General features: G+C 54.0%; 1 protein-coding gene across 2 annotated transcripts; it reads left to right on the top strand.

The window, feature by feature from the left end:
* The first annotated feature begins 2,688 nt into the window (after nucleotides 1-2,688).
* Nucleotides 2,689-22,606, top strand: LOC101945031 (protein lifeguard 3-like). Of its 2 annotated transcripts, none has more exons than XM_065561375.1 (12): nucleotides 2,689-3,052; nucleotides 4,896-5,200; nucleotides 7,381-7,493; nucleotides 8,179-8,243; nucleotides 8,859-8,912; nucleotides 10,820-10,870; nucleotides 11,279-11,318; nucleotides 11,708-11,745; nucleotides 16,081-16,168; nucleotides 17,750-17,845; nucleotides 18,925-18,978; nucleotides 19,157-22,606. In XM_065561375.1, exons 2-12 carry the CDS (start codon nucleotides 4,933-4,935, stop codon nucleotides 19,298-19,300), a joined length of 1,011 nt encoding a protein of 336 aa, XP_065417447.1. In that variant the 5' UTR covers nucleotides 2,689-3,052; nucleotides 4,896-4,932; the 3' UTR covers nucleotides 19,301-22,606. The 2 variants fall into 2 exon arrangements, with proteins under 2 accessions (XP_065417447.1, XP_065417446.1); XM_065561374.1 differs by lacking the exon at nucleotides 2,689-3,052 and adding an exon at nucleotides 3,872-3,897.
* Nucleotides 22,607-24,269: the final 1,663 nt, after the last annotated feature.

The raw sequence follows: 24,269 nt of genomic DNA, 5'->3' as shown, positions 1-24,269 counted from the left end.
GGGGCATAAGAAGGCAAAGAATCACTTTGGGCTCCCTTCCTCTAGGGGCCCAGGCTGGCCTAGAAACAAGGTGGGACTCAGGGGACCCGCTGCGCTGAAGCTTTAGAGGAGGCAATTTCTCTGGGGGTTGTGCGGCAGCACTTACTGCAGGGACAGATTTACAGCCCGATCTGACTGGAGATGCCTTGCCCCTCTTTTAGGCAGGGTTGGCTGAAGAGTGCCAGCAAAGTTACGCCGGGTGTGTGTGTGTGTGTGTGTGTGTGAGAGAGAGAAAGAAAGAAAGAAAGAAAGAAAGAAAGAAAGAAAGAAAAGAGAAAAGTTCGCCCTCTAGTGGTTCGGCTCATAGGATAAAAGACCTACTACTGCTATCGGGTAGGAGATTCTCTTCCAATCAAGTGTCAGATGCCAGTGGTTTCCATAGATTCCAAGGTCAGAAGGGACCATCAGATCATCTGGTCTGACTCCTGTTTATCACAGGCTGTTACATTTCACCCCGTTACCCCTGTGCAGAGCCCAGTAACTCATGTTTGGCTAAACCATCTTCCAGAAAGGCAGCCCGGCTGGCTTTCGAGACATCGAGAGAATCCACCACTCCCCTGGGAAGTTTGTTCCAGGGGTTAACCAACCCCATTGTAACAATTTGTGCCATGTTTTTCATGGGAATTTGTTTGTCTGGTTTCAGCTTCCACCCGTTGGTTCTTGTCCTGCCTTTCTCTGCTAGGTTAAAGAGCGCGTTAGTACCTGGGATGTCTCCCTGCGAGAAAAAGGACACAACGCCTACCCCTAAAATACAACGTACAAGCGAGGCAATCAACCTGTTTCTTAAACTAGTTTAGACACACAGATGCAACGTTTAAAAGCAAGATTTCACAAACTTACCTTCCACCACGTGATAAAGACATGCTGGTACCTGTTTCTTCTCTTTTCCTGCCGCTATTATTGCAGTCTTGGGCTAAATGAGTAAGCCACATTTTAGTGAGCAATTCCTTAACTGCTTCCTTGACTACGTTTACACAGATACAAATACGGACTGTTTAAAGACAGGGTTTTTCAAACCAGTATTAAACCCAGGTAGAGTTAAAATGGAAATTTACTTTGCCCTGGGGAATTACATCTTGAAGTTGCTGTTTTGGAATACCTTAACTGTGCATTTCCCAGTTTCAGAAGTTTGTTTTATTGAACTTGGTGTCCTGGAAAGGCAGGACTTACCACTGGGCAACCTGACGTCTGTGCTAACAAAGTTTTTTGTGAGTGAATTTCCTACCCTTTTGACAGAAAGAGAAACGTTGCGGTAGGAATTAGTGGTCATTTAGGCAGTTACAATGATCATGTGTCTTGACATATCATGTCGTGACAAAAAGAATCGGCGTAGCCGCTACTGTATTTGGAAAACTGCAAGATCTGGAAGGCTAAAGATAGGTAGATAACAGTGGAAATCAGCCTCCATGAGACAACAGTCAGGCCGCTACTGCTGTATGGGTTGGAGTGTTGGCGTAGCAGCTGGGGCGAGAAATGACCCTGTTGCAGAAGATTCAAGAAAAACACCTGCGGTGGTTTGGACATGTGCTCAGGATAGACCCAGAAAGGACACCTTACCTGGCGATCCATACCAGAGTGCAAGGAACTGGAGGAAGGCCAAGGATGCGTTGGATAGACAGGGTGGAGAATGACACAGAACAAAAAGGTTTAAAGCTGAATGAGGCCATGAAGCTGGTACAAGACAGGAAGCGATGAAAAGACCTCAGTCCGCCCCATCGTAGCTGCTGGGAACCGAAGATGACTTATCACGTGGGAGTGCAGTTCAGGTGCCCCGATGGGCAGGTGGTGATAATACCGAGCTCTGCAGAGCTCAAGGAAGGAAACGTGATTATCCCCCTTGTACAGATGGGGAACCTTTTGGAACAGAGATGACATCACTTGGCCAAGGAATCCAGAGGCAACAGCAATGGATAGAGAGGAGAAGGGAGTTGTGGACCAAGGCCTGGAGCCAGGGGTGGGGAGCACATGCCCTTCTGCTACAGAAGAGCCATCAGCACCCGGGCGCTCTGGTCCGGAGATGAAGCCCATCCTCCGTGTAACCCTCGACCCTGCTGGTGTCTTCTCTGACGTGCCTCTTTGTGTGATCCATAGATGGGTGCCCGGAGCAGGCTGCCCGGTACCGGTTAGCCTCATGTCCTCCGGTTTGAGCAGGGCGCTGTACGTGTGTGTGTTCATTCCGTTTCTTGTTAGATTGCCTGTCTTACAGCAACGGTGTTTGTAATCAGTTAGCAGAAGCATGGGCTCTAGGGTGACCAGATGTCCCGATTTTATAGGGACAGTCCCAATTTGTGGGTCTTTTTCTTATATGGGCTCCTATTACCCCCCACCCCCTGTCCTGATTTTTCACATTTGCTGTCTGGTCACCTTAATGGGCTCCGAGGCGTAGCTTGGTTGTATTCTGTAGCACGGTGTGTTCACCCTGAAGTGCGTGATGGGGATACCGCGTTTCCTAGCCAGGAGCAGGGTGCAACCCCCCGCTAGGGTGACCAGATGTCCCGATTTTATAGGGACAGTCCCGATATTTGGGGCTTTTTTTTATATGAGCCTGGTCACACTAGCTGTGGCAACCCAACCGCAGCGGTGGTGGCCACAGGCTCTGTGCCCTGCCCCCATCCCACCGTGCTCGCCAGGTCAGGGCTGAAGGGGCACAAACTCGCAACCGCCGCTGGGGGCTAACAGGGCCGCTGCGGCGCGGTTTGATCCGGACGAGCAGCGCCCCGGGCCAATGACAAACCGGAGCAGCAAATCCACGGCCAGGGGGCGGGGACCACCTGAAAACGAAAGTGATTCGGTTTAGGAGTCCGGGGAGCGAGGGAGCGTGCGCAGCGCCCGGGGCTCCCTGCTGCGGGAAGGGAGATTGCCAAGTGCTGCGCGGGTCAGGCAGCGAGCAGAATCCGGAGTGAGACCGGAGCAGCCTCGACTCCGAGCCCGCCGGGAGTCCCGGCGCGTTCCACACCGGGGAGTCCGCCCGCCCCCTTGGAGTCAGGCCCCTGCCGCGCCCGGGGGAGAACAAGTAAGAGACTTTACACAGGGTGTGTGGGGGGAATGATTAACCCTTTCCTTTCCTTCCCAGGTCCCCGCATGCTGCTCCCAATCAAGTCCCCCCTCCCCGCCCCTCCCCCTTCTTTCTCTACTAGTGTCCCGTCCCTTTTGCTTTGATGTCTCTGATTGTCCCCTCTGTGCTGGGCCGTGCGCTGCTATATGGCCTGGCGGAGTATGATGGATTTCTCTAGGGACTGCCCCCTGGCGCCCCCCCGGTGCACTGACCCAGCGAGCCCTCGTCAGGAAAGGCAGATGGGCACCAAAAAATAAATAAATAGCCCAGGGCACCTCCTAGGCAAGGATGGAGGCCACTTCCGGTAGCGATGAGGCAAGCCCAGGTAGAGGTTTCACCCTGTCTTGGGGATCCTGCTGCCCGCAGGGGAGAGCCGGGCTGCACTAGCTGCCCCCGCGAGTCATGCCAGGCTTTGCCCTCAAGTTCTCACCACAGGCCCTGTCCTGTGCCACATCCTGCCCTTGGGCCGCCCCAGTAACGGCTGCAGGATCAGTGCGCTTGTGTCTTTGGGGAAACAGATCCGAGATCCCCGCTCGGCATTTCACACCTGCAGAGCCCCGGCTGGATTATCCCAACCCCCCGACACGCATCGCACACGGGGCCGTGTCTGCCAGCGTCCAGGCATCACGCTGCAAACTCCCTGGACGATCCAACACCGGCTTGTCCGACAGTCCTTGGAGCGTCCGTGCACGGGGTGATTGGGGGTGTCTGAAGCCTGGGCTGTCACGGCTGGAATCTGGGTCCTGGTTTCCATTCAGTCCCACTTAGACGGGGTTCGTGAATACTGAACAGATGCTACCGTGGTGAGTGGCAGCGGCTGCAGATGCTCAAAGCACTGCAATAGAAGGTGCTGCAGCTGGGGGATAAGCGACCTATGGACCCGCTGGAGTCTCCAACAAGTGACTGGTCATTGATCAGCCCTGTAGACGTAGAACCTTCCTATCAAACGTGACCAGAATCTGTTCCCCGAAAGGCTGTGGCCTCTGTCACTGGCCAACCGTCTGGCTACGCGGTGACTGATCAGGGGCTGTCGCCTCTTTCTGGCCTGACCTGACTCTTGTCATGGTGTGATCCCCTTTGGAGCAAAGTGTGATGAAATATACGAAGAACCGTGGCGTGATCTCTGGGCGGGTGAAACTCCCCTTTAATGCAGTAGAGTGACACCCCCATTGTCCCACCCTGAAATGTACCAGCTGGGATTCCAGCTAAGGGCATAGCCGGTCCGGCTCCTGTTTGATCTCTGGCCCGACTCCCCTGGATTTAATGGCAGCGGGATTGGGGCCCCTGTCGAAAATGCTGCCTCTGTTGTCAGTCTCCTGTCTGTGTCCAGCTGCAGTGAGGAGGGTTTAAAGGGCTCCTGGCCTCTCGTGACATGAAGCCACTGTTAGGGATTCGGGGCCATTCGTACCAGGGTTCCTGTTAGCTGGCTCCATGGCCCTGTCTCTCCCAACCTGTGCTCGCTGGCTGTGACGTTACAGAATTGTTGCCCCACCGCTGCATGCAGAGATCACTTGATCTGAACCCCGGAAGGACTTGGGGAGAGCGATTCGCTATCTGGGGCCCCGGGGCAAAGATGAATTAGCTGATCGTTGGCATTTAAGATGCACGCATTGAATTGACTCTTTGGTTACCAGGATCTGCCTTGTGGTGGGTCTCTCTTATTGACCAGGCAGAAATATTGCCCTGGGCATCTTGGAAGGAGGGTTCCCATTGGGGGGATCTGCTCTGAGCTGGACTCCAGGTGTCGGATCCAGGCAGTGAACGGAGACCGTAACTGGGGTTTTTTCTCTCCCGCCTCCAGGTGCAGAGAAAGACCGCCTGAACCTTACGGCAGCACCATGTCATACCCGTGCGATCCCCCTCCCTACAGTGACAAGAACCACCTCATCCCGGTGCAGCCTGAGGACTACTCGCAGCTGGGACCCTCCGCTGTGGGGTACCTGCAGCCTCGGGGGTACCCACAGCCGGGGGGTGATCCTGGGGCCTCTGTGCAGCCTGCAGCCTGCGCTGGGGGCTACCTGGTGCCCGGAGGATATGCACCCTCAGTGGGCTATCCCCAGCCGATGGGCTCAGAGCGCCCCAGGCCAGGGCTTCCCATGCGCTCAGGTAAGTTGAACATTCACAATAGGATGCATCTTACTGGGACGCTGCACAGAAACCACAAAGCTTAGAGGGCCACAGAGACCCTCTTACAGCTTCTGAGATCAGAGCAAACCCACTGGGCCGTCAACGTGCTGAAAGAGACATGGGTCCACCCTGGTTCCAGTCGTTCTTAGTCCCGTTCTGCGCAGAGGCAGGTCACCCCAGGGACCAGATCAAAGAGAGTAATGATGGGCTGGATTCTGCTCTCAGGGGACGGGGCCAGACGGGCCGTCAGGGTGGCAGTGCCCATGTGGGACCAGAGGAGTGAGGAGTGCAGGGCAGAGGAGACGGTGGGGTGAGGGGAAGGGGTCTCTGGAAGGGCAGGGCAATGGATACGGTGACTCGGGCTCTGCAGGACCTGGCATGAGTGGGAAGAGATTTCCTTGACCCCCTGGGACGGATGGGCTCCAACGTGTCACTCCCCTCAGATCTGATAGAGAGGAGACGTCCCGGTAAAAGGCAAAATATTCCAGTCTCCAGTCCCGTCGCGTCAAAGCTTACTCCTGGGGGAATTCTGAGCCAAGAAATTAAAAATTCTGTGCACAGTATTTTAAAATTCTGTATATTTTATTTGTCAAAATAACACAGTACAATCATGCCAATTTCAATTATTTTGGTAATTTATTTCAAAATACCTGTCAAGAAGTAAGTGTAACAATACAGACGACAAAAAAGATTCAAGAAATGTTTTTTGACAAATAAATTCCTTCCTAGGCTTATTAATACAGAATTCTGAGTAATAATTCATTTAAACTATAATATGGAACCATATTTCCTGCCCCCCTCAGAAGCAGTGCAAAGGCTTGGGGGAGTCAGGGGTAATGGAGGGGCTGAGGGAGAGGGAAGGAGCCTGGGAGTGAACTTGGAGAGTTGTTGGGTGTGGGGGGAAGAAATATAGGCAGGGTTTTTTTGTGGGGCAGGGGGATTGTTAGGGAGTTGGGGAACCTCCCCCGTGCAGACTCTGCCTGACCCCTAACCTCTCCCATTCAGTCAGGTGCATCTACCCTGTCCCCATGTGTCCCTGCACCCCCCACCTCCGTCCCCATGTGTTCCTGCTCCCCCGCTTCCATTCAGCCCCTGCCTGAGTCTGTCCCCCTCGACTAGCCCTTCTGAACCCCAGTCTGTGTGATCCCCAGCGGCCCTGTGTGCCCTGCTCTGTCTGTGTCCCACCCACTTCCTGTGCCTATTCACTTGGCCCTACGGGCAGGGCGCTGTAAGGAACGCAGCCTCGCCTCCCTATCGGCTGTTGACCGCTACAGCCGGTGAGCCGGCTGCCCTCTGTTCTGCTGCCACAGCAGCCCCTAGTGGGCAAAAGGCATAACTGCAGCGCCTCTCTGGCAGAATGTATTTTCTGGGGAGGAAAAAAAAATCTGTCGGGGACATGAATGCTGCGCGTGAGCAGTGGCGCAGAATTCCTCCAGGAGTAAAAGCTGGGCTGAGCTTGGCACAAGCCAGGCCCGACAGCCAGCTGCAGTGGGATCAGATCACCTCGACCCGTGGATTTGGGAGCTGGCAAGACTGTGGGTCAGCCTCTGAAACTGCAGGGTTTGGGAGAGGGAATTGGGGAAACACCCCCAAGCTGCTGGGGGATAATCCAGGGGACAATGGCCATTGTGCAGAGAACAATCTGTTCCGTTCCCCTTCCCCACCCAAGGGTCCCCGCTGTGCCCTGTTGTGATGGGGCAGCCACAGCCTGACCCCTTCCTTGGCAGCACAGAAATGGTCCCACCCAGACGGCGTTGGGGTCTGATGGGGCAGGGGAGGACACCCTGAAACACTCGACTGACAGGCCAAGCCCAGAGGGGACGGGGAAAGGAGACGGTGTCGCTAGACAGGGGGGACGGTTACTTCCCTGCGCCTTGTGCCAGATGCACCCCTGGCCTCACCCTGATGGGTACCAGGCTGGTGTCTCCTGTCTGGTCCCGGCCCTCTCGGCCATGCTGTCAGTGAGACCCAGCTGGTGCCGAAGGGCTGTTGGGCTGGGACGTCCCATGGGGCAGCCCGCTTGTGGGGAGAGGTGGTCAGGGAGGGACCTGACGCTCGGGCGGGGCAGCCCCCGGACATGTGCCAAGGCAGCAGGGACCCAGAAGAGCCGATGCCCCCCAGCTGTGCCAGTGTTCAGGGCTCCCCTTCCGTTCTTCCAGGGGACACCGCTCTCCCCACCGGGAACAGCTACATCGTCACCAGCTTCGGGGACGACGTCGTCAGGACTATTGACTGGGACGACAAGCGAGTGCGACACGCCTTCATCCGCAAGGTAACTCTGGAGGGAGCCGGGCTGCCCTGCCCCAGGGGTGCAGGGTGGGGGAGCCGGGGGGATGGGTGGGGAGGGGGTGTCCCCCTCCAGACTCTGGCCCCCAGGAACAGGCTGCGGCTGGTGGGGCGAGCCTGGCGCCTGGGTACCAGTGCGGGGCCGAGGGCCTGTGGCTGGCGTGTCTGAGTGGCGAGGCCAGCGGCTAGGGGCAGTGTCAGGCTCCCGTGGCTGCAGGGCCCCCAGTGCTGGCGGGGGCTGGGGGCACGGCCCTGACCTGGGGAGGGGGCTGGGACTGGAGTGGCCTGGGCTACAGAGCCCCTCACCACGCTGGCCGGGCTAACAGGACACCCGGAGCCCTTGGATGGGAGCCTTGGTAGGAGCTGCCCATCCTGGGGACTACGAGGGGCTCGATCTCCACGGCCCACCCAGTCCCTGGCCCCCCGACCAGCTGCCATTGGGGGCATGGCAGGGGCTGGCGCTGACTCCATCAGGAGCGAGAGTGAGAGCCAGCGGCTCCATCCACCTGGGGTGCTGGGCAGCTGGGGACAGCGACGCCTCGGGGCCGCCTTGGTGTGACTGTGCAGGGAGCTGGGCTGGTGCCCCCGGGTGACCCCTCTGTGCCCGTCTGTGCCCCGCAGGGAGCAGAGCCAGTGCCCACAGGTGACCCCTCTGTGCTTGTCTCCTTCAGGTCTACACCATCATCTCAGTCCAGCTGCTGGTGACCGTGGGCATCATCGCCGTGTTCACCTTCGTGTGAGTCTCACCTTGTCCTGAGCCCTGCCCTCACCGCCAGCCCCCAGCAGCTGCTGTCCCAGGGGCTGGTCCCTGCTCCACGGGGCCCCAGGAGCTGGGACGTCCCAGGGACTCTCCGGAGGAACGAAGCCGTCTGCTCCCAATGCCACATCCCCCCCACTGAGGGGAGGGGCCAGAGCCTCGCCAGGGGATGGAGGAGACGGGCACCATCTCACAAGGGACGGGGACCCCCACCCCGGGGCTGTTTAAAGCTGGACTGGGGGAAGCCCTGTGGGACGGGCTGTGGGGGGTGACCCTGCCCTGCCCTGCCCTGGCAGGATTTGGGATGGATCCTGGTGGGTCTGTCTGGGGAGCCGGGCACAGAGTGGGGCAGGGTCCTTGCTCCCGGGCTGGGGCCCTCACAGCTGGTCTGCGCTGTGTGGGGGGCAGGCAGCGGCTTGGGGGTGATGACGAGCAGGGAGCGTCTCACTTCCCAGCCTTCCCTTAGGTCAGTCTGCTGCTCGCTAGGGCCCACGCTGTGAACATCGGGGGTGGAGATTGCAGGGAGCAGAGAAGGGGCCACGTGGTGACGGGTGTAGCCAGGAACCAATCTCACGCTCTTCTCCCTCTTCGCAGCTCCCCCGTCCGCATCTTTGTGCAGGGGAACGTTGCTGTGTACTACTCCTCTTAGTAAGTATCACTCTGCCCGTGGGCAGAGCTGCCAGTGCCAGCTCCCCACCTTGCTCATCCCGGGCCCACCTACCCTTTGGCTCGGCCCCTGTGCTGCTGTGTGAGACCTGGCAGAGTCACCGCCGCTCGGTCAGTGGGCTCCCTGCTGAGTGCCACAAGGCACTGGTGCCCCATGCCAGAGACAGAGGGTACTGTGTTGGTGCTCCCTTCAGCCCCTGGTGGCATGGGGAGGGAGAAGGGTAGTTAATCACTTTCTCTACAGAAAAAAAACAGGAAATCAAATGCAAAAAACTCTGCTAATGCAGTGTTACTGCTGAGAATGTCACTGTATCAAGGAAGGTTATGCAATTGCAGGTCCACTTGCAAGGAGTTTTAATTAATATGTCAAATTGGGGGTGTCCCATATGACTGGAGAATAAGAGAGGGAAAAAGTGATTCAGACAACCATGGACCCATGAGTCTGAGCCCAATTGTGGACAAGGCTTGAGAACAAATTTTGAAGGAAAGACTTATCAGAGGTAAATGGGATAAAGTGCAGTGGGCTCACCACAGGTAGATCGTGCCAGGCAAACCTGGCCTCTTTCTTAACTGATTCTCTAGACAGGGAAATGTGGCAGATCTGTCTATCTGGATTTCAGTGAAGCATTCGATATAGGACCATGTGGGAAATCATCTGTGAAGATGACACTCTGAGGACTCGTACAGGAATTGGAAGGCAGCTAAGGAACTGGCTACAGAGCAGCTGATACTGGGTTATGCTGAAAGGCTGGAGGGAGGTGACTAGTGGTATTCCTCAGTGATCGGTCTCGGAATCAGTCTAACTTAATATTTCCATTGGCGGCTTTGGCAGAAAAAGTAGGAGCGTGCTAATGAAATTTGCTGGTGATATATGTTGGGAGGCATCGTCAGTGCAGAGGAGGATCGGAATATCATCCAGGAAGAATTGGCTGGCCATCAGATTGGAGACCTAGAAATGGGTCAGGCGTTTAGAGAATAATAAGAATTTCTGCTATAAACTGGGGGCTCATCAGTTGGGAATGGCGGAGGAGGAGGAAGACCTGGGGTATTCATTGACTGTGGAATGACTGTGGGCTACCGATGGGACACAGCCATGACAACAAGCAAGTGTGATTCCCAGGATGTATCAGGCGAGGCGTTCCCAGGGGAGAGAGAAGTATTAACGTTCTGATGGAAGGCACTGTTAAGGCCTCATCTGGGTACTGCGTACTGCTGTGGACGCCCATGTTCAGGAAGATGAATTCAAACTGGAGCAGGTGCAGAGAAGAGCTGCTAGGATGATCAGGGGAATGGAGGGTCGGGGATGAGCGTTAAAGAGCTTGGCTCGTTTAGCCCAGCAAACGAGGGCGGAGAGGGGAGCTGATTGCTGTCTATAAATTCATTGTGGGGGGGGAAGGCATCAGGGCGGGGAAGATTTGACAGGGCTGCCTGCGAGAGCAGACACGGGACTGAATGGCCCCGGAGGTCCCTTCTAGGCGTCTGATCTTGGGTTAAGACATGCAGAGGGAGCGAGATCTAGTGGCTGAAGCATGAGGCTGCGGGTGAGGAGTTGTCTGCTAATACCAGTTCTGCCACTGACGCACCGTGTGAGCTCAGCTGCTGCTCTGTGCCTCAGTTTCCCCTCTGTGCCAGGGGGATAACGCGTCCCTACTCCTGAGGCACGATGGGAAACGTGAGGAATGTTGTTTGGGTGCTTTGAGATCCCCAGGTGGAGGCAAAGGCCAGCAGGGCAGAGCTAGTGGCTGGAGACACCGGGCATTGGACTCTGGCTCTGTGGGTGTGAAACCTCGGCCCTTCTGCTGCCGGCACAAGGCTCCGACCGGCCCCGGCTCTGGGTGGGCAGCAGGGCTGGGAGGGGTCCCAACCTCTCTCTCTCTCTCTCTCCCCAGTGGTGTGTTTCTGGTCACCTACCTGTTGCTGGCGTGCTGCCAGGGCCCCAGGTGAGTGTCTCCTTCACTGGGGATCAGAGAGGGCGGCCCCTCCCTCCCGCACCCCGCCCCGGCTCAGAGTCCCCCGGGCACTGGGAAGCGGGTTGCGGGGGAGTGACTGAGGCCGGGGGCCGTGGCCAGAATGGGCTCTGGCTCCATCCCCAAGGGGCGATGAGACAAGGCTGCCCCCAGGGTCGATTCCTGTCCATCTGGGGCCATGGCCTACCCTGACCGGGGGTTGGTTTTTACGGGGACCCCCCTGTGCCCTGCAGTCTCATCGGGCCAAAGTGGTGCCCTCGCCCCAGGCGACATCACGCTGAGCTCACCCCCGACCCCCCCGGTTCCCCCCCAGCCTGCGGCGCAGCGCCCCGGGCTCTGACTACCTGCCCCCTGACCTGTGTGTTCCCTGACTTCCCCCAGGAGACACTTCCCGTGTAACGTCATCCTGCTGAGTATCTTTGTAAGTGGGGCTGTAGGGCCGGGTTGTACCGGGGGGGCGCCCCAAAGGTGGGAGTGGGGCCTGTGGGGCCGGGTTGTACCGGGGGGCGCCCCAAAGGTGGGAGTGGGGCCTGTGGGGAGGAGTGGGATGGAACTGAGGGACGGCTTTGATGGCTGAACACTGGTTAGGATTGGGGCTGGGGGTCACATGGGAGGGGGGTAGAAATGGGGGAGGGGTATGTGTGTTTCATGGCCCGCCCCCTACCTCAGGGTCACACCTGTGCCTAAAACACACCCCTCAGGCTATGTGAATCCCCACATCTCAGGACCCGCGAAGCCGACACAAAGCTTTGATCCCTCGCTGGGGCTGGCCCCACAGCTAATCGCCCCCTTTCCTTTCGTTTGCGGCAGACGCTGGCCATGGCCTTCATGACGGGAACCATCGCCAGGTACTGGCTGGGGAAACCCCCTCTGAGCCCCTCCCCTCCTTCGCCTGTCGCCCGCGGGGGGGGAGGTGTGAAGCACACGCCCAGCAGGCTCCTAACATCACTGTGAATAGCGACAACCCCCCGCTTAAAAATGAACAGAGAAGTTTTTGGTAGTAAATCAGTCTCAGAAAGGCCCTTGGATTCCAATCCCAGAACGGCCCCATCTGCAGACTTGAAATTGATCACAAAGATCTAGATCAAATCAGGTTTTTCCTCTGTTACCTGCCAAGACCCCAGCTCAGTGTCTCCCCTCACAAACCCCTGACTTGCCTCACTACCGGGTGACCTGGATAAAAGGCTGGAAGCTGGGAGGTGGCTATTGGAAGTTGCAAGAGGCCATTGGAGGAGCAAGAGGGAAAACAGTGGGATAATCTGCCCCACATCTCAGCTGTCTGTACACTAATGCAAAGGGGATGGCAAATCAAGAGGCAGACCTGAAAGTCCGGGCACACAAACAGAATCATGACTGAATTGGCATCCCAGAGTCTTGGTGGGATAAATCCAACGGTGGGAATATTGGCAGAGGGGGTCTCTTGTTCAGGAAGGCCAGCAGGGAAAAAAGGGAGGAGGTGCTGCGTTGTATATTAAGAATGTATACAGTAGTTCTGAGGGCCAGAAAGAGGAGGTGAGAGGCATTCCCCTTGAAAGTCTCTGGGGGAAGATGCCAGGGGAAAAAACAAGGGTGACGTCAGAGGAGGGGTCTACTGCAGGCCCCCAAATCAGAAGTAGGAGGTGGATGATACGTTTTCACAACAGACATATCCCAAGCCCAGGCCGTGGTGATAAGAGGGGACTTTACCTATCCAGACATCTGTTGGAACAACAATACGGCAGGACCTTGACTGTCCAGCCGGTTCTTAGAATAGGCTGGGAGCAACTTTTTCTTGCAGATGGCGGAGGAGATCGCTGGGGGCGGCTATTTATTTTTGATGTGGGCCTCCCTAACAGGGAGGAATAGATTGAGAATCGGAAGGCGGGAGGCAAACTGAGGCCTGGTCTACACTGGGGGAGGTGGGGGGTCAACCTAAGATACGCAACTTCAGCTACGAGAATAGCGTAGCTGAAGTCGACGTATCTTAGTTCGACTCACCTCGCGTCCTCACGGCGTGGGATCAACGGCCGCTGCTCCCCCGTCGACTTCGCTTCCGCCTCTCGCCGAACTGGAGTACAGGAGTCGACGGGAGAGCGATCAGGAATTGATTTATCACATCTACACTACACGCGATAAATCAATCCCCGATAGATAGATCGCTACCCGCCGATCCGGCGGGTAGTGTGGACATAGCCTAAGGGAAGGGAGGAGCCAGAGAAGCAGAATAAGGACAATGGACTTCAAAAAAGCAGCCGTCAGCAGACTCGGAGAACTGGTAGGTGGCGTCCCATGGGAAGGAAATTTCAGGGAAAAGGGAATTGGGGGGGGGAGGGGCAGTTTCTAAAACAGCAAACTCTCCCACTGCGAAGGAAAGGTAGGAAGATGTGTAAAAGACCAGTCTGGCTCCATCAGGAGCCCTTTAGTGACCTGAAAATCAAAAAGGAATCACACCAGAAGTAGAAACAAAGCCAAATTGCCAAGGAGACGTACAAAAAAACAGCACAGGGAGGTAGGGACAAAAATCAGAAAGGCTGCGGCACAAAATGAGTTACACCTAGGAAGAGGAAAACGAAGGAACGTGTAGGTCCATTACTTAGCGGGGAAGGAGAGCTCTGAACAGATGACCCAGAGAAGGCTGAGGGGTTTAATGTCTTTTTGCTTCAGTCTTCACTAAAACAATTAACTGTGAACAGATGCTTAGTACAATTAATATTAACACGGCGGCAGGATAGAGAAGGAACGGTCAAAACAATACTTGGTGTGCTCAGTTGGCAGGGCCTGATGGCTTTCGCCCTAGAGTACCGAAGGAGCGAGCTGAAGCAGTCTCTGAACCATTGTTAATGACTATATTCGAGAACTCCAGGAAGATGGGTGAGGTCCCAGAGGACCGGAGGAAGGCAAACATTGTGCCCATCTTCACAAAGGGGAAGGACCCAGGGAGTTATCAACTAGTCAGACTAATAATTTGTTTCAGTTTCTTTGAGGTATTGAATAATCTGTCTGTGAGCACCTAGAGGTTAATAGGGTAATAAGGAGCATGGATTAGTCAAGAACAAATCATTACAGAACAAACCTAATTTCGTTCTTTGATAGGGTAACTAGGTTAGTGGATGGGGGAAGCAGCAGACGTGCGATATGTCTGGACTCTAGTAAAACTGTTGATGCTGTCCCAGGTACAGTCTCATAAGCAGACAAGGGAAATCTGGTCTAGGTGAAATTACTATAAGGTGGGTTCACAATTGATTGAAAGACTGTCCTCAAAGAGCAGTGTAAGAACAGTCGGACAAGGAACAGACGCCGAGGGAGGGTTTTCACTGGAGGTTTTCAAAAGGAGGGTGGAGTCATCTGTCTTGGGATGAGTTAGAAACAACAAATCCTGCATTTTCGCAGGGGGTTAGACTAGAACATGACCCTTGCTTCTCTTCTAACATTATGATTCTATAATCAAGGGTTTGCTGTCAAACTCGGAGGACATATTGTGTGGGATAATCAAATGTGCAAATACAAACGGGTATAACGGGCTAGACGGTCGTGCAGCTGAAAAGGATCTGGGGGTTCTGGTGGACCATAAATTCAAAGAGTCATTATGACGTGGAAAAGGCAAAACTCGTTCTGGGTGTATTAACGGGAGTGTCGTATGTAAGACATGGGAGGTCAGTGGACCACTCTGCTCGGCACTTGGTAGGCCTCAGCTGGAGTACTGCCTCCAGTTCTGGGCACCACACTTTAAGAAAGGTGTGAACAAACAGGAGACAGTCCAGAGGAGAGCAACAGAAATAAGAGGTTTAGAAAGCCTGACCTCTGAGGAGAAGTTGAAGGAATTGGGCACGTTCAGTCTGGAGAAGAGAAGGCTGCGGCAGGGCATAATAAGTCTGCACCTATGTTAAGGGCTGTTCTAAAGAGAACAGTGATCAATTCTTCACCTCCACTGAGAGTAGGACAAGAAGGAATCTACTTAATCTGCAGCAAGGGAGATTTAGATGAGATATTAGGAAAAGCTTTCCAACTTGAATCATAGATTCATAGACTATCAGGGTTGGAAGGGACCTCAGGAGGTATCTAGTCCAACCCCCTGCTCAAAGCAGGACCAATCCCCAATTTAATCATCCCAGCCAGGGCTTTGTCAAGCCTGACCTTAAACACCTCTAAGGAAGGCTAGTTAAGCCCTGGGAGAGGTGGCCTAAGGAGGGGTGAGATCCCTGTCATTGGAGGTTTTCGGAACAGGTCAAGACAAACACCTGTCAGGGATGGTCTGGGTTTACTTGGTCCTGTCTCAGCCCAGGGATGGACTAGATGACCTCTCAAGGTCCCTTCCAGGCTGATGTGTCTCAGACTAATGGAAGCAGCTGTGCTTCCTGTCTTCCCCACCACTAAATGTCCCGTCCTGTAGTAGCTCCATCGCTGACTCTCGGCAGCAGATCCTCTCGCACAGGGCTTGGCAGATCACGGGGAAAGATTTGGTGTGAAGCGATCTATCATGTCTTTGCACATAGAGCCACGTTTGGATTTGGAATCGTTTTAAAGGAGGGGCAGGGGAAAGCTTTTTAATTCCCCTTTGACAATCAGCAACTCGCTCTGGTCATTTCAGATCTTGGGTCCCTAGAATAGCGGGAGGGTCTGTCCCCGTAGCGGGGCATGGCCGGGCTGAGCCATCACCACCAATCTGCTTGGCCGTGTCATTGCCAACGCCTAGGGCCGCTGAAACTGGGGCAAACGGAACATGTCTCCTGGGCCTCTCCCCCTTCTGCTGACTCTATCTGGTAATTAGAGAGACAATGTCTTTTTCAGCGTAGACAGGGAGAATAGAGACATCCGGTGTCGGTTGCAGGCCCTGCCGTGTCGGGGTCGCTAGCCCTGCGGGGGAGGTGGGCTCGGACAGAGAGGAAAACCAGCCCCACCCTGGTTCTAATTTAGGGAATCCCCTGGCTTAGCTCAGGTTGACGGAGTCGCCCTGGAGCCTGGACTCAACCAGGCACCTCCTGGGGGCGAGTCGCAGAACCGCAGGCTGCCTGTGATGGCTTTTCTATAGGGCCCATGGGTGCCGTGTCGGAGCGCCCGCCGAGCGCTGCCCCCGAGCCCACGGGATCGCACTGCCGGGGAGCGAGCCCCGGTTCTTAGCTCCCATTTGCATGTGGAGGGTGAAGTGGGAAATAATTGAATGGCTTTTAAACCTACCCCCCACCCCTTTAACCCTTTGTGTGCAGCATGTATGACACCACGGCTGTCCTGATCGCCATGGTGATCACTGCCAAAGTGGCCATAATTGTCACCATCTTCTGCTTCCAGACCAAGGTAAGGCTCGATGGGCTCCCTGCCCGTCCGGGGCAGCAGGGATGGGGGGAGTCAGGGGATTTCCCCTCCTGAGAGCCCCCGCGGCATAGGCTGGGACAGGGTACAAGGCAGATGCTGCCTCATCCAGAGTGGGGTGCTGGAGCGGAGAGACCCTTCCCCTCAGGGGTCCACGCTGCCTGTGCCCAGCTCTGGGACTGACAGAGCAGGAATTGAACCTGGATCTCGTGTGGCAGCCCAGAGAGATCTGGGTCAGTGACCCTCCGGGCCCAGCGCTTTGGGGTGTCCCCTCCGGCCGGGTGGCCATTCCCAGCGCGGCTCCCACTGGCTGCATCCCAGCTGGGCAACGCATTGCCCTGCGTGCTGCTGATCCTCGCTACCCAGGCTGCCGCACAACATCCGTCCCGTGCCACCCACCCTCGGAGAGGAGCCGATGCAGCCGATCCGCGCTGACATGGGGAGCAGATGGCGCCTCCTGCAGGAGAAGCCCAGTGCAGGGAAGATAAAAAATCTATGGTGTGGGCGGTTTTTTAATTAAAAAAACCCACCATTTTTTAAAATTTAATTTAAATACAGGTTTGGGTTTTTTTAATATAAACCTGTATTTAAAATTAAATTTTAAATTGGCAATTTAAGACCTAAACTTATTCTAATCTATTAAAACCATTTAAATTAAATGCAAAAAAGTAATATTAAGCAGCCCGTTTCCTGCCAAGTTTTAAAGAACGTCACACCACTGAGCTGGTGGACGTCACTGGCTAAGCACCTGGGACTAGAGTTTGTTGAAGGGCTAACCCAGCTTTTGACACCAGTAGCCTCCTCTGCAGGGGTGGACAGATCATTTTCTCCATTTCAGTTTATTCAACTAGTTCGGTTCATTCAAAGTTAAGAAACCAATTGGGGTCAGTGAAAAAGCAGGAAAGTTCATTTTCCTCTTCTAATCTCTGAATAAAAACCAGGTACGAGAGGATGAGATCTACTAGTTCTAAAATCTTGAAGGACACCGTGACTAGAAACAATCAGTTCAGTTCACTAACTACAGGCCGTACTTCCTTTGTTTAATAAATCAGTTAGTTTTGAATGCAAAACATGTTTTGATCAACTTTTTTTTTATGTATCCAGCACTTTTAAGGTAGTTTTATTTAATGACCAAAAAATCGCTGTTTTTCTATATTTGTATTGTTTGAATTTCCATCCAAACAGAGCTTGACGCAAATCACAATTTAATCATCATCTGATAAAAGTTAAGCTACCTAACTGCTTAAATAGATGTGTCTCCTCCGGTTAGCAAAGAGAAGCACCAAATTTAGTGTAAAGGTTCTATTTAGTTGCAAGTCTACCTGTTTTAATGGTTGCCAACCAATGAGCAATTGTCTTTAGGACAGTAACGACAACGTACAAATGCGAATCACAATTACAATCGATGATTTAAATCAAGGTTTCCCACTTGCTGATATAAATCATGGTTAAAATCGGTGATGGACATGGCTTTGATTTAAGTCAGTCCATCCTGGTGCAGTCGGATGGCTGTGTTCCACTGTTCTCTGTGGGTCTCACAGTAACTTATCTCCCTCCCGTCGGCAGGTGGATTTCACATCGTGTACCGGGCTGTTCTGTGTGCTGGGGATCGTTGTCCTTCTGACATCGATAGTCACTGCCATCGTCCTCTACTACAAATATGTGAGTAATGGCTGCTCCTTGTAACATGGGGACCTGGAGAGACCTATTCAGGGACAGACTAGGACATGATACCAATGCTGCCTTCTGCAGGCCCCATCCATATCTGCAGAACTTAAGCACAATGTTTCCAGCATGGCATATGTGACCTGCCTGAGTATGCAGAGAGCCTGAAGCAATAGCCCTGACAGACGGGTGACCTGTCTCATTTACACAGGGGAGATGTTAATTCTGGAACCTAATGATGGCAAATCGGAATGTCATCAGCAGGGAGATTTCATCCCTGATCACATCAGGTTCTGGGCAGGGGGTGAATGAAGTTACCAAAACTTTGTCTCTCAAGTGGATCCCACTTCAGCATCTTACAGGAAAGCAAATCTCTGTCCCTGAGCCAACTGCACTCAACAACAGCTCGTGCTCAGCCAGGGATTTCGGCGGGTGTTTTGTTGACAGCGGAAGTATTGCCTGGGAGACTCGGTCCACCTTAAAAGGCAGCAGTGGTGCAGACATGGTATTTGGGAAGGGTGGGTGGCTAAAATCAGATCCTGCAGCTATACCTCCTTGAGCTCAAACAAGTGAGACGTGCCTAGCAACTTGCCATCTTTCATGTGCTGAGTAGGATTACGCCTGGTTGATGCTTGGATGGGAGACTTCTCAGAAACCCCCGGCTGCATCTGATGGAAGTGTGGGTGACTCAGTAGAGGGTGCTCTCCCCTCTGCGTTGGTGTTGACCCTACAGCCCCCGAGTTGTGCAAGGGGGCGCTGTGTGGCTGGAGTTGCTCTTTCAGACGATATGCAAACCCAAGAGTCCTGACATCCTGTAGTCTCTAAAAAAAAAAAAAAACCCTGGTATGTTTTGCAATAGGTAGGACATTAGCCAACAGCTGTCATGCTCCTCCCCGGAGGTGGCTGCATTTTGGGGGCGGGCAAAGGAATCTCTGGGGCATATGCTCTGGGTTCTGAATAGTTTTTCTCCAGCCCCGTACTGGTGGGTCGCCTTGCTCGTCTGCACCCTGCAGCCGCCTCTGGGCTCCGAACACCTGCTCGGAGCAACGTGATTCAGTCCTCCCCTCTTTCTGCAGATTCAGTTGGTCCACATGGTGTTTGCGGCCGTGGTTGCGATCGCCTTCACCCTGGTGAGTAACGTCGCTCGCCCTGTCCCGACTGAGCTGGGAACCTCCTATGTGGGCTGCTGCATCGGACCCATTCCTGGGGCGGGTGGGGGCAGGGGGGAGGCAGCTCCTGGCTCGGGCACATGGGCTGAGGATCACTAGCGGCGTGGCTGACCCATCGCCCTGTCTCTGGTCTCCCCAGTTCCTAGCCTACGACACCCAGCTGCTGGTAGGGAACAAGCAGTACGCCCTCAGCCCCGAGGAATACGTCTTCGGCGCCCTGGAGATCTACGTGGACATCGTCTACATCTTCTTGTTCCTGCTGCGGTTCCTGGGCTGGAAATAGAGCCTCCAGCCGGGCTCCTGGCTGGCATGGCCCGGGGCCGAGGAGCGCTCTGGGAACACCTTGCTTCCTTCCTGCTTCTGTTCCTTTCTCCCTCCTTGCCCCGGTGTGCGTCTCCCGGCCGATGACCTCTGGTTTCCCTCCTTCCCCGGAGAGCCCAGCGTGGGATTCCCACAGTCTGCACCTAGAGGGGTCGCGGGCGAGACTGTGCCCTGGAGAAGCCCAATAACGAGGCTTTGCCCAGCGATGAAGCCAGCGCTGGCAGATTTCTGCCTGCCCCGTTAACGGCTCCGCTGCCCTCTGGGCTTGCACGCGGCCTCCGTCTTTCTTCGCTCCCCGCTGGGCCCCCAGGGATGTGTCAATGCACCGAGTTCATCCCCGTAGCAGCCCTCGGTACTCGGTGCCGGGCGAGGCACCTGCCCCCAGACCCACAAACACGGCCCCTCTGCCAGCGCTAGCTGCTAAGACCAGGGGGCACCTCATATTCCCCAGAAATAGCTGAGAGCGGGCATTTCTGGACATCGCGCTTCACATGTTGAGCCGTGAGACAGATCCTCCACCCTAAGGAGAAGTGAATTCACTTCTCTTGTGGTAGAGAGCAGGCAGGTGGAGGCTTCTGTCTCTCACCTTAACCTAAGCCTGACCTATCCCGCCCCGGGCCTGGCGAGCAGCGTTACTCCGAAATAACTTGCTGGATGGTTTGAGTTACCTGGAGCTGCCTGAGGTCAAGCTTGAGACCTGTCAGCCCCAGCTGCTGTTCGGACCCAGGTGAGATGCCCCAGGGGAGGGGAAAGGTAGGCAGAGGGGCAGCGTCTTCATCAAATCCAAACCCACTCAAAGGAGAGTAGAAAGACGGGCTCGGGCCTTGCTCTGATCCAGACCCCAGTGTGCAAGTTCCTTCTGGCCTGCAGAGCGTCCTCCAGTGGGGAGGAGCAGGGGGGGCTGCGATTATTGCATGGATCTGATTTTTAAAAGGCGGGAGGGGAAATTTTTTATACGTGTCTTAGACATCACTGTTTGCCCAGCACAGTTTTTACCCTGTGTCTGAGAGTGGGTTTTTTACAGTACAACAAAACTCTGCCAGGTTAACAATACTGCTTCGGTCTCTCGTTTGTTACGTGCCTTAAACTAGCTTATGTTAAATGTTTTTTTAATCTTCTTAGCTACAGCCTGTGGCGTGTACACAGGAGAGACCCAGGCTGGCTCTTGACAGGTTTCTGTCCTTTCTAATTCAATGTATTTTATCCTTGGTTAAGCAAAGGGCTTTTTACGGCATTGCTTTGTTGTGTATTTGACCAGTCCGGAAAGCCAAAGGGCCTTGAAATAACATTGACGGGGGGGAGGCGAACAGCACACGGGGAATTGCAAAGAAACGTGCTGTGTACAGTAACTCCTCATTTAAAGTCATCCCGGTTAACGTCGTTTCGTTGTTACATTGCCGATCAATTAGGGAACATGCTCGTTTAAAGTTGTGTAACACCTGCTTTGTCCAGTGCTTGCAGGAAGAGCAGCCCATTGGAGCTGGCTGGTGGGGGCTTGGAACCAGGGAGGGCCGGCAGCCCCCCATCAGCTCCCCGCTCCCCTAAGTTCCCTGTGCAGCAGTTCAGCTGTGTCCCTCCCCCCCACTGCCATGTGCTGTTCCTGCCCTCTGCCTTGGAGCTGCCCCCCGAGACTCCTGCTTGCTGTGCCGGGGAGGGGAGGGGAGGAAGAGGGGGGCTAATGTCAGGGTGTCCCCCTCCCCCCGCTCCTGCACCCCGCTTACCCCATCTTCCCTAGAGCAGGGCTCAGGACGGAGGGTGCTTGCAGCTGCTGCTGTCTCAGCAAGCTGATCTAATTAACAAGGCAGTGTACTTAAGGGAAATGCGCATGTCTCCCTCCATTTAAATAAAAAAAAAAATGAAATGGAGATATCCCATCTCCTCGAACTGGAAGGGACCCTGAAAGGTCATCGAGTCCAGCCCCCTGCCTTCACTAGCAGGACCAAGTACTGATTTTGGCCCAGATCCCTAAGTGGCCCCCTCAAGGATTGAACTCACAACCCGGGGTTTAGCAGGCTAACACTCAAACCACTGAGTTTTCCCACCCCCCATTCCTGCTGCCTTGCAGAGTGAGAGAGTTAACCCTTGAGGGCTCAGCCAATTGCTAGTTCATCATTTAGCAGTAAGAGAAATATCCCACCCTCTGACTCCTCCACGTCAACCAAGCTTCACAATCATCATCACTGTGTACCAGTATTAACATGTTTGTTTAAAACTTATGGTGTGTGTGTGTGTGTGTGTGTGTGTGTGTGTGTATAGATAGATAATGTCTTTTGTCTAGTGAAAAAAAATTTCCCTGGAACCTAACCCCCTCATTTACATTAATTCTTATGGGGAAATTGGATTCGCTTAACATCATTTCGCTTACAGTCGCATTTTTCAGGAACGTAACTACAGCGTTAAGTGAGGAGTTACTGTATATTGCTCGTGCTGTCTAGTAAGAGATTCACTTATTGCAGAAGGAAACAGAACTGGGGCCGCAGGCAGCATTGTAAGTCACCCCCCCCTCATTCTAGAGGCTGGAACAGGTGGGGGCAGGATGGGGCGGAAACGCTGCGTTGGAGCACTCTGGCTCCCCCGGGGCAGTGCTGGTGAAGGGGGGGGGGGCAGCAGCTGAACCCAGAGCCAGTTCCCAGCTCCTCATGGGAAGAGCAGGCTCAGAGCTGGGCGGCTGGATCAGAATCCCCAGGTGAACGGCCTAAAGGGCAGGGTGTAGGGAGGGTAACTGGGGGTGCAGCCAGCGTTAACCCTTTGTGCTCCTTCCACGACACTAGCGGCTTGGGCCAGCCTTGTTCACTCAGTGCCTTAAATCCCGATGTTCCCGGCGGGTGATGAGGTCAGCACAGCACATGGCAGGGAGTCGCCCCTTTCACGGGCAGCCCTCGTCACATCCAGGAAGGGAGAGCAGCCTTGGAGGCAGAGCTGCTGGTGAGCAGAGCCCAGCTCTGGCCTGGCTGAGGGCGGGGGCGTAGGCCAGCCAGGGTTAGCTTTGCTATGCAAAGGGCTTTTCGGGTGCGCTGCAGAGGTTAGTGGATTGGCTCAATGGCCCCCCTTGAGGACAGACCTAGAGACCCCTTCCTTGGGAGCGCTCAGCAAACCACCAGCCGGGTTCGGAGAGGTCCCCAGCCATGCAGCAGGGGCGTGAGGGGATGGCTGTATAGCGTACGCTGTATTATATTCTAATGCTGCAGCCAGTGGGAGCAGCGCGGTCGGCTCCCGGCACCAAAGAACAGGTTGCACTCAATAAAGCGAAACTTTACTTTTTCAGGCATCCAGGGTCTTTTGATTCTTATTCATTGATGACAGTGACTGTGGTGCAGGGGAAAGAGGTGGGTATGACCCCTTGGGACCTGAATCCTCCTGGCACAACCAGAGACGATAAGGGCAGCGTAAGCAAAACCCTCTCTGCCTCCCCCTCCCCAAAACATCCCTGCCCTTCTGACAATGAGGATGCCCAGCTGCAGTGATGTGGATTTGGGGTAGGATGTAGACAGCTGCCAACTAGCAAAAGGACTAAAACCCGCACTCTCATGCAGCCACTGTAATAACATTCGGGCACTGTAGATCTGGGCTTTATTTTAACCCAGATCGCCAACCCGCTGTGCTATCCGAGCCAGATTCCTGGTGCTGGAGCCTCACCCACATAACCCAGCATCCCCTGCAGGGCTACGCTGGGCACTCTGACCATCTCCCACCACACGACTTTCAGGGATGCTAACCGGATCCATCGTCCTCCCAGACTCAGTGAGGAAGTGCTCTGGGCCAGATCTCCATACAGCCATGTTGATTGGTCAAGGGGAGAGGCAGAGCTACCGTGCGAAACCCAACAATGGCACATGCATGAAGGTTTGGACTAAGGGGGTGTCACCCAGTCATGATTGGTCCCGGAGTGGTGCTAAGTGGGGTGCGGGTGGTTTGATGCCGTAATCTACTTAATTTAGGTTTGTCCAAAGCATTTCTTCCAGAGAGGCATCTCGTTCTGAGCTGAAGACTCCAAGAGATGGGGAATCCACCACTTGCCGTCTTTCTAATCTGAATTTGTCTGGCTTTAACATCAAACCACTGTTCTTGTTCCGCCTTTTCTCTGCTAGATTGAAGAGCCCTTTAGTAACCAGTATTTTCTCCCCATGAAGATACTGATCCACCACAATTAGGCTTGGCAGAATTCAATTTTTAGTTTTTTTTAGTTTGGCATCATACCAATATTTATTTGTAGACTTGTTTTTTTAGATTTTTATCCGTTTAAATGTTGAAAGCTGCAGGAAACTGGGGGCATCAGACAACTATTTAATGATGGCAAATGTTGAAATTCAAAAAGTGAAAGCTCTATAAACCGTTCAAACACAGATTGTCAACATCACCTGTCAAAATATACAAAGTAAATATCCTTAAATCATCAAATCGTACCTGTTTCTACTAGTCACTTACTAGGCCAGTGGTTCTCAAACAGGGGTACACATACCCCTTTGGGTACGCAGAGGTCTTCCAGGCAATACATTAACTCTTGTACATATTTGTCTAGTTTTAGAACAGGGTACATAAAAACACTAGTGAAGTCCGTACAAAAGAAACTGTCATACGATGACTTGTTTATACTGCTCTAGATACCATACACTGAAATGTAAGTACAATATTCATATGCCAATCGATTTATTTTAGAATTGTGTGGTAAAAATGAGAAAGTCAGCCATTGTTCAGTGAAAGAAGTGTCACCGCACCCTGTATTTTTATGTCTGATTTTGTAAGCAAGTCGTTTGTAAGTGAGGTGAAACTTGGGGTACACAAGACAAATCAGAGTCCTGAAAGGGGGACAGTCGTCTGAAAAGGCTGAGAGTCACTGCAGTATCCATTTGTAACAAGCCTAATTCAAAAGACCCAAGTAGCGTTTTTCTTACTTTGCCTATCTGTTAATTTTGATTATTGTGTCAGTTTGT

This window comes from Chrysemys picta, chromosome 11, assembly GCF_011386835.1.
Source record: "Chrysemys picta bellii isolate R12L10 chromosome 11, ASM1138683v2, whole genome shotgun sequence".
Lineage (NCBI taxonomy): Eukaryota > Metazoa > Chordata > Testudines > Emydidae > Chrysemys > Chrysemys picta.
Note: the sequence above shows the minus strand (reverse complement) of the source record. Positions and strands in the feature narration are given on the sequence as shown.